Below are 12,676 nucleotides of genomic sequence, written 5' to 3' on the forward strand. Positions count from 1 at the left end.
TAGTTAGCGCAAAATCATCCCAGTACTTTAGTACCGTACATTTAGTTCTGGAACTAAAGTGGTGCGAAAGGGCCTTATACTGATTTCATCAGGCTCCGGAAATTCTTCAAAAAGAACACAAAGAATGGCCTTCTCAGCTGCCATAGTTGCAACTCTTGCGTCAGCAGAGCAGAGTGTTCAACGCACCACCGTTTCCGTTTAAAACACGTTCTGCAACGTTTTGTCGGGGCTGAACGCAGCCCAGGCGTACACATATCTATGATGAGGAGTGGCGTGTTTGCCAGCCAATGAGACTGTACGCTGGCTTGTGACGTATATTCCGGCGGACGCACAGGCCTTGTTTTCTCTCGTCCTTGATCAGCGCGAGTCGCAGCATTTGACGGACCTAAGACACACATTTGCGAGGAAAAATGGTTGCTTACTGGAGACAAGCAGGACTGAGGTAAATGAATGACAGTTAACAACGTCAAAAGCTGTGAACGTAGTATTTTAATTGCTGTACGCTCTGTAATCTGTGCTGTAGAGCTGGTTTGGCCTGCTACTGTAGTAATACTAGCATCATGTTGAATGTGAATCACAGTGGTCATATACTCACACGAGCAATTTTAAGCTATTCAGTGACTTAATATGTGTCTTGTTATTTCAGTTACATCAGGTACTCGGCTGTCTGCGCCAGGGTCGTGCGGGCTGCACTCAAGCCACAGTTGAAAACTGAGGCGATTAAAAACGCAGAATCCAATGTGAAGGTCACTAAAGTGAAGACTGTATAATGTGAGTTAAAATGTCAGCTGTTTATCTAAGCTCTACAGCACTTGTAAAAAACGATGCATTAACTTGGACCTTTTTTAAAACCTGTGTTGTTCAAATTGATTGTCTTCTCTGCTTTTTTTTTTGTAGGATCTGTCGTTACATCCTTCAATCCCCACTTCTCCACATACCTTCTCCGTCGGATTTACAAGAAGACCTGCAGTTATGATGATTAAATGAAAAGAGCTGTGTTCTTTTGATAATAAATTATGAAGAGTCTCAAACGAAGACGGTCTTCACTTGGTGTGTTTTTATTCTAAAGAGTTTTCTGTTTAGCAGGTGTTCGCTGAGGAAACTGGGTGTATTGTCATGTTACTCTATCAGATCAGTTTGACTTCTGAGTAGTACTGGTTATGTCTGGGTTTTAGAGCATCGGTAGAAGAGACACTAAAACTGTTACCGGTTTGCAGTCCTGTAGTAAATGTAGCGTTTAGTATGATCTCCGCGTAAGATGTGTGCAAAGTTGGCCTTTCAATATTTACAGTGTGTTTAACTAATACTTCGTAGGATCTGTCGTTACATCCTTCAATCCCCACTTCTCCACATACCTTCTCCGTCGGATTTACAAGAAGACCTGCAGTTATGATGATTAAATGAAAAGAGCTGTGTTCTTTTGATAATAAATTATGAAGAGTCTCAAACGAAGACGGTCTTCACTTGGTGTGTTTTTATTCTAAAGAGTTTTCTGTTTAGCAGGTGTTCGCTGAGGAAACTGGGTGTATTGTCATGTTACTCTATCAGATCAGTTTGACTTCTGAGTAGTACTGGTTATGTCTGGGTTTTAGAGCATCGGTAGAAGAGACACTAAAACTGTTACCGGTTTGCAGTCCTGTAGTAAATGTAGCGTTTAGTATGATCTCCGCGTAAGATGTGTGCAAAGTTGGCCTTTCAATATTTACAGTGTGTTTAACTAATACTTCTCAGGTTCTGCAAGGAAGGTGGTGTACATCAGGTTTAACTGTGTAGAGATGATAACTATTATTTTACATGAACAAAACAGCAAGATTTTCCGAGATTAATCTTATTTTATTTAGATGTGTACAGTGAAACCCCTTAGATTCACAAATGGAGTAGTTTAGTCTCTTGCTGATATCCAAAACATTTTCTTTTAATACATTTTGCAAGAAAACTGATGGATGCATTACATAAATGGTAAACACATGAAAGTTTTTAGCACTATAAATGCTCAAGTACAATGCAGATACATCAAATTTATTATGAAACAGTTGCAGTTTATATTGGTAAAATCATTTTGTATCTTACGCTTTCAAAGGATAAGCAAAATTGACAAAATTCAAAAATGTAGCATTTTTTAAATATTGACAAATAATGACAAAAATGTAAGCGTCTATATAGAACTAGTACATCACACAAAAGAAAAAGGTTTTGACTGTCTTGTTTTCTCCTGTATTTTTCTCAAGACATCTATAGATTCATTCATTACAGAACATACAGAAATTGTTTTGTGTTCTCCAGTGATGTTACACAACAATATAGATTCATTTTTTGATATCTTTATATAAATTAAGCTTTACTATAAACTATATACTACCGTTCAAAGGTCTGTGGTCAGTGAGATAGTTTCTTTAAAGGAATGAATACTTTTACTTGATAAGGATACATTATATTGATCAAACATTTATACATTCAAATAAACGCTGTTCTTTTGAACTTTCTATTCATCAAATCCTGAAAGCTGTTTTCAGCATTGATGATAAACAATTTTATTTCTGAACGTTTAGCTTTCCATCACAGAAATAAAATACATTTCATAAAATATATTTTATTAAATAAATGCAGCCTTGGTGAGACTTTTTAAAAAACATATCGACCCCAAACATTTGAAAATATATATAATAGGAAATATTAGAAAATTATATTTGAATTTAGAATATATCCTATTGTTATGTATTCATGTAATTCATAATTTCCTCCTGGAGGTCAGAGATATTTCACAGTTTGCTATGAACAGTGGCTCCAAATAGTATCTGAACACTTAAAGGTGCAGTGTGTAAATTTGAACGCCGACCAACAGCTCAGTCCCCCGCTCACCCCTCCCTTTAGAGAAGCTACGGTGGCCGACACAGGTAAAGATGTCGTCGGTAAAGACAGCAGAGAGCAATGAGATTTCTTTACAAAGGTAAATTAAGGAATTATATTTACTTAATCATTCAATAGATCGATGTTATTGCGAATGTTAATGTACTTGTTCATCATTGTGTCAGTGTTTTATTGGCAAGAACAACAAAGTGACGAAACGCACTCTGTAGAGCAGTTTGTCCGTTTAGGGCTACTGTAGAAACATGGTGGCGACTTCCATGTAAGGGGACCCGCGGTGTATGTAGATAGAAATTGCTCAATCTAAGGTAATAAAAACATAACGGTTAATTAAGTAAGGTCTTTATACACTTCTGAAAACATAGTTATGTATATTATATTGCATTTCTGTCAATAGATCGTTGTAAATATTACACATTGCACCTTTAAGGCACATTGTCATTTAATTACATGAAATATATATATATAAAAAGTTTTATTTAAAAAGCGCACCTTTCAAGCCAAACATTTTTTCTAATGCAGTATAACTCATATATCAGTTTTAACTGTATCTTAAGTGTCTAAATACTTTTTGGGGCCACTGAATGTTCTCACTCTTCACACAATCAGATCCACTCTTGCTATATTCACTGAAGCTCACGTGTCATTCGCTGACAGACGTTTCAATGACTGCTTCAGTCTTAATCTCCACTCGAGTGCTGTGTGCTGTTGATGACAGACCCTCCTCTTCTGCCTCTTCATCTTCTGCATCGTAATCCATATCGGCGGTGGCATCCTGATACTGCTGGTACTCTGAAACCAAATCATTCATGTTGCTCTCGGCCTCGGTGAACTCCAGCTCATCCATGCCCTCCCCCGTGTACCAGTGCAGGAAGGCCTTGCGTCGAAACATGAGCGTGAACTGCTCTCCAATGCGCTTGAATATCTCCTGGATGGCGGTGTTGTTTCCGATGAAGGTGGAGGCCATTTTGAGACCTCGTGGTGGGATGTCGCAAACGGCCACTTTGACGTTGTGAGGGATCCAGTCTACGAAGTAATTGCTGTTCTTCTGCTGAATGGCTAGCATTTGCTCGTCGACCTCTTTAGTGGACATGTGACCGCGGAAAACGCCCGCCACTGTCAGATAGCGCCCTCGACGTGGGTCGCACGCGGTCATCATATTTCGAGGGTCGAACATCTGCTGGGTGAGCTCGGGCACCGTTAGGGCACGGTAATGTTGGTTACCGCGTGCAGTGAGAGGAGCGAAACCTGGCATGAAGAAATGGAGACGTGGGAAGGGCACCATATTGACGGCCAGCTTCCGAAGGTCAGCATTCAGTTGACCTGGGAAGCGAAGGGAGGTCGTGACCCCGCTCATGGTGAGGGATACCAAGTGGTTGAGATCTCCATAAGTTGGCGTTGTGAGCTTTAGAGTGCGGAAGCAGATATCGTACAGCGCTTCGTTATCAATACAATACGTCTCGTCTGTATTCTCAATCAGTTGGTGGATTGATAGGGTCGCGTTATACGGCTCGACTACTGTATCGGAGACCTTCGGCGAGGGCATTACGCTGAAACTATTCATGATGCGGTCAGGATACTCTTCTCGGATCTTATTGATAATCAGGGTGCCCATTCCCGAACCAGTGCCACCGCCCAGAGAGTGGACGAACTGGAAGCCCTGCAAGCAGTCGCAGCTCTCGGCTTCGTTACGAACGCGATCCACAACCTGCTCCACAAGTTCTGCGCCCTCAGTATAGTGACCTTTGGCCCAGTTATTGCCAGCTCCGGAATTGCCTTTACATTTATAAAGAGAAAACAGCATCAGGAATGATGTTATGGCATATGAGTGGCATTGAGTCATTGTATCAGCCAATCAGGTTTCAGAGTTTGAGTTCGGTTCGTTCATAGCCAGGGAGCTACAATACTATGAACTTTACAATAACTATGAAGTTTTAATAGTCATTATAATTCTATGGAACTAGTGAAGTCCACACCACCACAATAATAACAATAATGAAACAGAGGAATGATATTGTTGCATCATTTCCAACTGATGAATGATAAAAACATTGGCAGCCAATAAGAATCCATTACACTTTTAAGAGCACATGCATTTAAAGCAGCAGACATCAAAACTACAGCATACATTATTGTGCACTGGATACTACTTTACACATATTCATGGTTATTCATATAGATTCATGGTTAGGATAAAATAATTAAAAATGAAATCCATCCATTACATGCACACATTTGGCTGACACCTTTATCTAAAACAACTCGCACTGCATGCAAGGTATGCATTTTAATATTTGATGCACTCTCTGGGAACCAAATTCATGGCCACTGATAGTGTAATGTGCTACTGTTTTAGCTGTTTATTGTAGAATTAGGCTAATAAACTAAATAATGTCATTGATCTATATGATCTACATTGCATATTACATATATCATGAAACACACTTAAAAATACAGGTTATTGGCATTGCATGGCTTTATAAAGAACCTTTAACATCCATAGAACCTTACCATACCGTTTTCTTTCTTTCTTTTTTTTTAATATTGTTCACACTAAGAAAAAATAGTTTCTTTTAAGAATGGTTTACTGGAAAGTTCTTTGTGGAGCCTGAAATGGCTCTTCGGTGGCAACACTGTGAAATCCCCCTTTTGGAAGCTTTATTTTTAGTTTCAGAAGTGATGAAACCAACCCTATATAATTTATAGAAGTCAACTCATGTGGTATCTAAATAAAATGTCTTTAATCTAGATGATTGCTGGCTCACCGTGTATGAAGTTATCCGGTCTGAAGAGCTGTCCTATGTGACTGCCCCTCACGCTGTCCATAGTGCCCGGCTCCAGGTCCACTAACAATGCTCTTGGAACATACTTGCCACCTGACAGGAATTGAAACATGTCAATGAGACTTTTGTTACAGGAATTTACTCTGTTCCTCGAGTCCAAGACACATTTACCTGATAAAGTCACCTACTTTTCACACAATATATAACTTCTACGATTTACAGTAACAAAAATACAGATTGGATATAACAGAATAATAAAAAAAAATAATAATAATAATATATATATATAAACTTTTACCCCAAATTCAACCCAATATAGACTACCATCTTATACATATAACATATTATATAATGTAGATATTTATTTATGTGCTAAAAATGTATGAATGTCATTTGGGTTTGTGAGTTGATGAAAAGCTAATAAAAAATTAAAATAAATAAAAAATAAATAAACAAATGGGGCTACATGATAATTATGATATAGATATAGCTTAGTGCGTTTATGAACTCTAAGGCTGTAATTTAATAAAATGTCTGTATAGTCTCATCTGCATTTCATGATTATAATGATCAAGTATAAAAAAATTACAATTTAATTTTACAACAGAAATTTTATTTTTATTATTAAAAAGGGGGTTTGGCTGGCTGACAAAAAAGTTTGGGAATCCCTACAAATATTTTTATAGCCACTGTATACAAGCATAAAATATGAATGTAACGTAGGTCTGCATACCATGTGCTTCATTGAAGTAAACATTGACCCTCTCCAGCTGAAGGTCCATGTCGCCCTCATACGCTCCTACTCTGTTAATACCGTGTTCATCACTGATCACCTCCCAGAACTGCAAACACATGGAAATGAGTCACCATATTTTCTCCAATGAACTGCATTGTGACCTGCTTAAACTGATATCTTCAGCACTGAATGAAATGTTTTGTCATTTCAAATTACAAAAATGGTCATTCTCTACACACAGAGTCAAAGGAAGCCTTCAATAACTGACTTATGTGTTGAGTTTAAGTGACTTGCAATTGTTTTTCCGGATGCCATTCAGTTTTGACCACAATTCTACTGCATCTATCACTCAGACATTTACAGGCCGCTGAGCTCATTTCCATGATAAAGAAGGCCCACCCCGTCACAAGAGGCTCTGTGTCTCTTATCTTACATTAGACCACTCTGGGGTGAACACCCTTGACCGCATGTATCATAACTTTATATATTTATTCACTTTAAAAATGCATTTCATACTTCAAATATAGTAGTAAAGAAGTTTTTGCTATTGCTTTTAACTGAAAAAGCACATTACTGTGATATTTAGCTACTAACAGAATGCTGTTCAAAATGACAGTAGACTCTAATAAAATTACTATAATAATAAAAGAAATGCATGACATAAACAACTGAGAATTTAACTACTAATAAATACTCATAATACAGAAATGCATGCTCATTTGTCTGTTAAGCCTGCATCAGATTGTCCAGCTTGAATCAAGTTGATGTTAAGATGATACTGTTAATCATAAAAATACACATAAAAACCCATCGCACCTTTGAGCCGATCTGATTCCCACACTGTCCGATCTGTAGATGAACAATCTCACGCATAATGATAGATTTGGCACGTTGAAAGAGCAGGAATAGCCTTGACCGTGAGTCCGAGGTGCCCACTGTGTGTGTAATACCACTGAAGACATCATCAAGAGGGAGTCACCCATATGTCACACCACGTACTAGTCAGTGTGACACTTAATTAGCAAGCTAGTACAACAGACTACTGCCTTTCAGTCAATAACAACAATTGTGTTGCAGGGTCAAAGTTTAGCCTACTGTGAATGGCAGAATTGATGATGTTTGTTAAGAATTTAAGGGTAGTTTAAATATTTGAATATTTAAAATTAAAAATTAAATTAAAAAGTCCTATCATCATGAGCTTGGATCAGTGGCCGTCTCTCTGGCGTGCATGATAAGACTCTTGCGGGCCCTATCTGCTGCAATGCAGTGACACAGACCATCAGAGAGACAGACAGACCACATACTCATTGTCTAAGTGTTTCCTGCAAGGAGAGTTTGTTTATAGCCTATATGTTGAAGCTGGCAGTTCTGTACAGTATAAACTTTTACATCTTCCTGGTCTAGAATTTCAGTTTGGAGGCCAGGCAGCATACTCAACTTTCCCATTAAGTTAAAAACACTATTTCTGAATGCCCCAGTTTTTTTAAATATTTTGAAAAAGTTTTTCTTGCATATGCAAATTTTAAGGGAATGTTCCAATTTGCAAATATTATTGGAATTTTGTGTTTGAATGTTCTCTGAATAAGTAGTAACACTGAACATGTTTCAGGAAAAAACATTCCATGGACGATGCATGAATAATGTTTCTGTGCTACATTTTTGAGAATGACCAGATTACTTTCAATGAACACTCTATTAAGAATATTTGTTTGTAACTGTTAAGAGAACCTTGACAGAAAATTCTGTTAGCTGGTTATATGCAGATTTATATTTTACCAACAGATGCCACTGTTGTGCTCCAAGTAGTTTTCACAAGAACTGTTTATTTTACTACTACATTTAAAAATGGCCTCAATCAGTCATCTTCGTATCATTTATTAAGGTGATTCTTGACTATCAACCATGAATAGTATAAGTTAAGATAAAGCACAAGTACTGAGTTATTCAAAAGACCCGAAGTGGGGGGAATGTGTGAAGTGCGGCACTCTTGTTGATAATGTCAGTGCATGAGGCATGCTGTAGGACAGATTAAAAACAGAAGGCATGGTTAGCTTAACGCAGTACACGTAGCAAGGGTTTTTAAAATAATATAATAAATAAAAGAGAAAACAGATAGATTAGAAAAAGAATCGGAGCAAGCTAGTGTTAGAGGTCTTTTTTGCTTTTGTTAATTGTATAATAAATGAAAAGAAAACGGATAGAATACAAAAAGTTCAGAAAGCAAGTGTTAGTTTTTTTGTTTTTTTTAAAGAAAACAAGCAGCAAATAAATAGAGTGCAAGTGTAAAAGGGACAAGTGTTTTTTTTTTTAAGAATAGAATTAGAATAGAGAGTGCTAGAGTTTGAGGGTTAAATAAAGATGGAAGAGATGTGTTTTTAGCCGATTCTTGAAGATGGCTAAGGACTCAGCTGCTGGGATTGAGTTGGGCAGGTCATTCCACCAGGAGGGAACATTTAATGTAAAAGTCCGTAAAAGTGATTTTGTGCTTCTTTGGGATTGCACAATAAAGCGACGTTCACTTGCAGAACACAAGCTTCTAGAGGGCACATAAGTCTGAAGTAATGAATTTAGGTAAAGGGGTGCAGAGCCAGTGGTGGTTTTGTAGGCAAACATCAATGCCTTGAATTTTTTGCGAGCAGCTATTGGTAGCCAGTGCAAATTGATAAGCAGAGGTGTGACGTGCATTCTTTTTGGCTCATTAAATATTAATCTCGCTGCCGCGTTCTGGATTAATTGTAAAGGTTTGATAGAACTGGCTGGCTTAACACATAGACTTAATGTGTCTATGCCCATCGGTCTGGAATATATGTAGATTTAAAGGTGTGACGAATCCCAAGAAATTTCTAGTGCCTTATTTTTTTCTTTCAAACTCGTTGACTTCCCCTTTGGCCTTCCTTGGAGGCGCAAACAGTGTTAGAGCAGTTGTGGTTTGATAAAGTAGCATTACACAAGGCCTCGTATGCCGCTACCTTTATGAGAGCTGTTCTTCTTTTTATTAACAAGTTACACAAGAAAAGGAGGGCAGCCTGACAACACAAACGAAGAAACTGTTAAGCTCTGTGACCAAAATACTCTAGTCATGCGGGTGCTCGGTTCAAAAACAGATGACACACACATACAAAGCTGATTGTTGCAACCTTAGAATGTAGGAAAACGATCTCTGTGTGTTTTATGGGGCTTGGCCTGTAGTGTTTGTGCGCTTGTCTAAAAAGGAAGTCTGGTTATGAAGTGTGTCCTTCTTTCTGCTTTTGGGCTTTTAATAACAATTTGTCATTTTAAGGCAGAATCAACCTCAATGAAAATGTTTGTAGCTTAACTTGGTTTCTTTTGATGTGGCTGCTTTTGACTGCTGCCTCTGTTGTTGAGGCTAGATCTCACTGCTCACAGCTGCAAGCCCACAAGTGTAATGTCTTATTTTAAGTGATTGCATGCTGTTATTGCTCACTTAACAGAATCACATCCTCTCATGGATGAAATATTGCATGAAATCAGATGAATGAAAGGAAATCGAACTCATAAGGAGTCCACTGTTGATCATGCAACTTCATGCAGGGCATGACAAAAGACATTCAACACATACTGCATCCCGTTGTAATAGAATCAGGGGCTATTAACCTCTGGTTACACACAACTAAATTAAGCCAATTGGTCTATAATGCATGCCGAAAATGTAAGCAAGTTGATTGTCACCAAGAACAATCGTATTTTTGTTCGGGTTCAAAAAAAGGAAGGCATGCAGTTCTTAATATAACATTAGACGAGGAGAAGGCGACTAATTCCCCGAATTACATCTTTCCTTGAAAGGGACTGTCTTATGTAATGTGACATAACACAAATGGGTCCTAAGTTAAAGGTTGGACTGTATTAAACCTCATTGTGTAACAGCGGTATACCTATTATTGTTGGGTCGGGTGAAAAAAAACCCCCATAGAACATTAAAATTAATCTACAGTAAGGACAAGAATATCATAGAGACTTATAGGAAACGCCCTACAAACACTACTCATGTTTCCCTCAAAGGGATAAAAAATTGTGTTAAATAAGCGAAACATTTTTATTTCTACTTATTCAGCCAACTACAAAACTCATCTCTTTTTTTGTACACACATCTCACATCTATCTGTCCCATTTCATTTTGTGATTATTCATCATTCAAACTCAAAACAGAGAACCTTAAGACCCTTTTTTAAGACCTGCACAAATAAAATGAATACCATATGAGTGGGGTAGGGCAATGTCTACGGTAACATATTAAACTGTAAAATTACTGTAAAAACATGATTTACAGTTCAGGTACAGGTTTTCACCAAAAAAAAGTTTTATAAAATTATAAACTTCACATTTTAGCATGTACACAATTTCTAAGAAAAGAGATGAGTCAAATTCAATCTCCTGCCAGCAGGTGGTGCTTTTGGAATGACAGAAATATAGCGGTTTCCCCAGTAGGACTGTAGCTGGGATTTGCGGGGCCCCGGTGCAGGTTGTACCCATGGGCCCTGTTTGAAATTGTGTAAATAGCACAAATAAATAAATAAAACAAAGATACAAATTAAACAATGTTTAAGTTTTTTTCAAGTTTGTAGGTGTCCAGGTACAGAAACTAAATAATCAAATGTAAAATATCATTGCACAGTCTTCACTGTATAAATTCAATATAGATTAATCCTTGTTAAAACCTCAAAGTAATTCAGTAAAGAGCTGTGAGTGATTTTCTCTCATTTGATTTCTTGGATTAACATTAAGGACACCGACAGCAGCTAGTAAATTAGGCGCGGCCACTTTAAGAGACAATGCATCCAATATAATGATACACATCCAATTTCTTTCCAAACTGTTTACGTTCACATAAACGACAGTTCTTTTCGAAGATACTTGCCATAATTTTGTATGTATCTGTTGGTTCAAGAGCAAGGAGAGGCAAAACTCTGCACGGGTGCTGAATTAAGCTTCTTGCATCTTTTTATGTTTGTATGTTTAAACTGGAGAGATTTATTTGTTCGTTCAGGTGCAGGAGGATGCGAAAGAAAGCTCGGTTCGGTGTTTGCGCGATGTCTGTGAGACATGGCTCTCTGTGTGGCTGAAATGGCCGGGGGCCCCCCTCAGCTGTAGTCCTCTATAATCGTCATCACCTTTCACCCCACTAGCGACAGCCCTGTTCCCCGGGAATCGCAGTCCACAAAGCAGCACTGTACATGACTTTGAAACATGCAGCGCTCATTTTTAATAAATTAAATCATAGCCTCTGTTAAGCAATTTCGCAATTCTTCAATTTCCGTCCTCAAATTTAAGACCTCTTGAAAACAAAATTAAGACTTTCTTGTGCCATTTAAGACTTTTTATGGGCTTAAATTTGATACAACTAAGACTTTTTGAAGACCCGTGAAAGCCCTGTAATAATTAATTATGGCAAGTAAAACAAATACAAACTTCATTTTAAACAATATCTTCTCAAACATTTCTGAAATTAAAACTGAATGTTTATTATACATTAACAAAGCTGCGTGTTGGATCCTGAAAAGTTGTGCTGCCGCACTCAATATGTGGCCCTGGACCACAAAACCAGTCATAAGGGTACATTTTTTTTAAATTGAGATTTCTACAACATATTCAATCTGATTAAATATGCTTTCCATTGATGTATGGTTTGTTAGGATAGGACAATATTTGGCTGAGATACGACTATTTGAAAATCTGGAATCTGAGGGTGCAAAAAAAGTAAAATATTGAGAAAATCACCTTTAAAGATGTCCAAATGAAGGTCTTAGCAATGCATATTACTAATCAAAATTTAAGTTTTGATATTTTACGGTAGGAAATTTTTGTGGTCCAGGGTCACATATGTCAAAGCATTTTGGCCACAGAAATATTGGCTAATATATTGATCTATGACTCCTTAATATGTAGTGAAAGAACATTGTTATGGATAATAAACTTCACGTAAAATGGAAAACAAGGAAACAGTATACAACAATATTCATCCACTGTCGATCAGCCTTCATACAAATCAAAGGAAAAAACAAAGGAAGAGACTTAAGACTTGTAAGGACAACAAATTATGTTTTCCACAACTGCTAAATCATTTATTTTTTATTTGGATAGTTATTTCTCAAATAGAAGGGTTAACAACAACCGTGAGACTGAATTATTATTATTATTATTAAGAGAATGTGTCATGTGTAATGGATATTTCGTGTTTTGCGCTCTGTCAAACGTCTTCAGCACAGAATATGAGACAGAGCATTCTGATTATCCTCATTTAACTGTTGTATATAGAGTTCGGGACACAAATAGT

At 37.4% G+C, this 12,676-nt stretch overlaps 2 protein-coding genes across 2 annotated transcripts; one reads left to right on the forward strand and one right to left on the reverse strand.

Moving 5' to 3' along the window:
• The first annotated feature begins 267 nt into the window (after window positions 1-267).
• On the forward strand, window positions 268-1,046 carry LOC107596852 (ATP synthase subunit epsilon, mitochondrial-like). Its single transcript, XM_016287701.1, has 3 exons — window positions 268-442; window positions 647-771; window positions 898-1,046. The coding sequence occupies exons 1-2, from the start codon at window positions 411-413 to the stop codon at window positions 768-770; spliced, it is 156 nt and encodes a 51-aa protein (XP_016143187.1). The 5' UTR covers window positions 268-410; the 3' UTR covers window position 771; window positions 898-1,046.
• Window positions 1,047-3,394: 2,348 nt separating this feature from the next.
• Window positions 3,395-7,283, reverse strand: LOC107596853 (tubulin beta chain-like). The gene is made up of 4 exons (XM_016287702.1): window positions 7,201-7,283; window positions 6,382-6,490; window positions 5,631-5,741; window positions 3,395-4,641 (listed from the first exon to the last, which is right to left on the reverse strand). The coding sequence occupies exons 1-4, from the start codon at window positions 7,255-7,257 to the stop codon at window positions 3,509-3,511; spliced, it is 1,410 nt and encodes a 469-aa protein (XP_016143188.1). The 5' UTR covers window positions 7,258-7,283; the 3' UTR covers window positions 3,395-3,508.
• Window positions 7,284-12,676: the final 5,393 nt, after the last annotated feature.

The sequence above is a fragment of the Sinocyclocheilus grahami genome, unplaced genomic scaffold, assembly GCF_001515645.1.
Source record: "Sinocyclocheilus grahami isolate Dianchi unplaced genomic scaffold, SAMN03320097.WGS_v1.1 scaffold223.1, whole genome shotgun sequence".
NCBI lineage: Eukaryota > Metazoa > Chordata > Actinopteri > Cypriniformes > Cyprinidae > Sinocyclocheilus > Sinocyclocheilus grahami.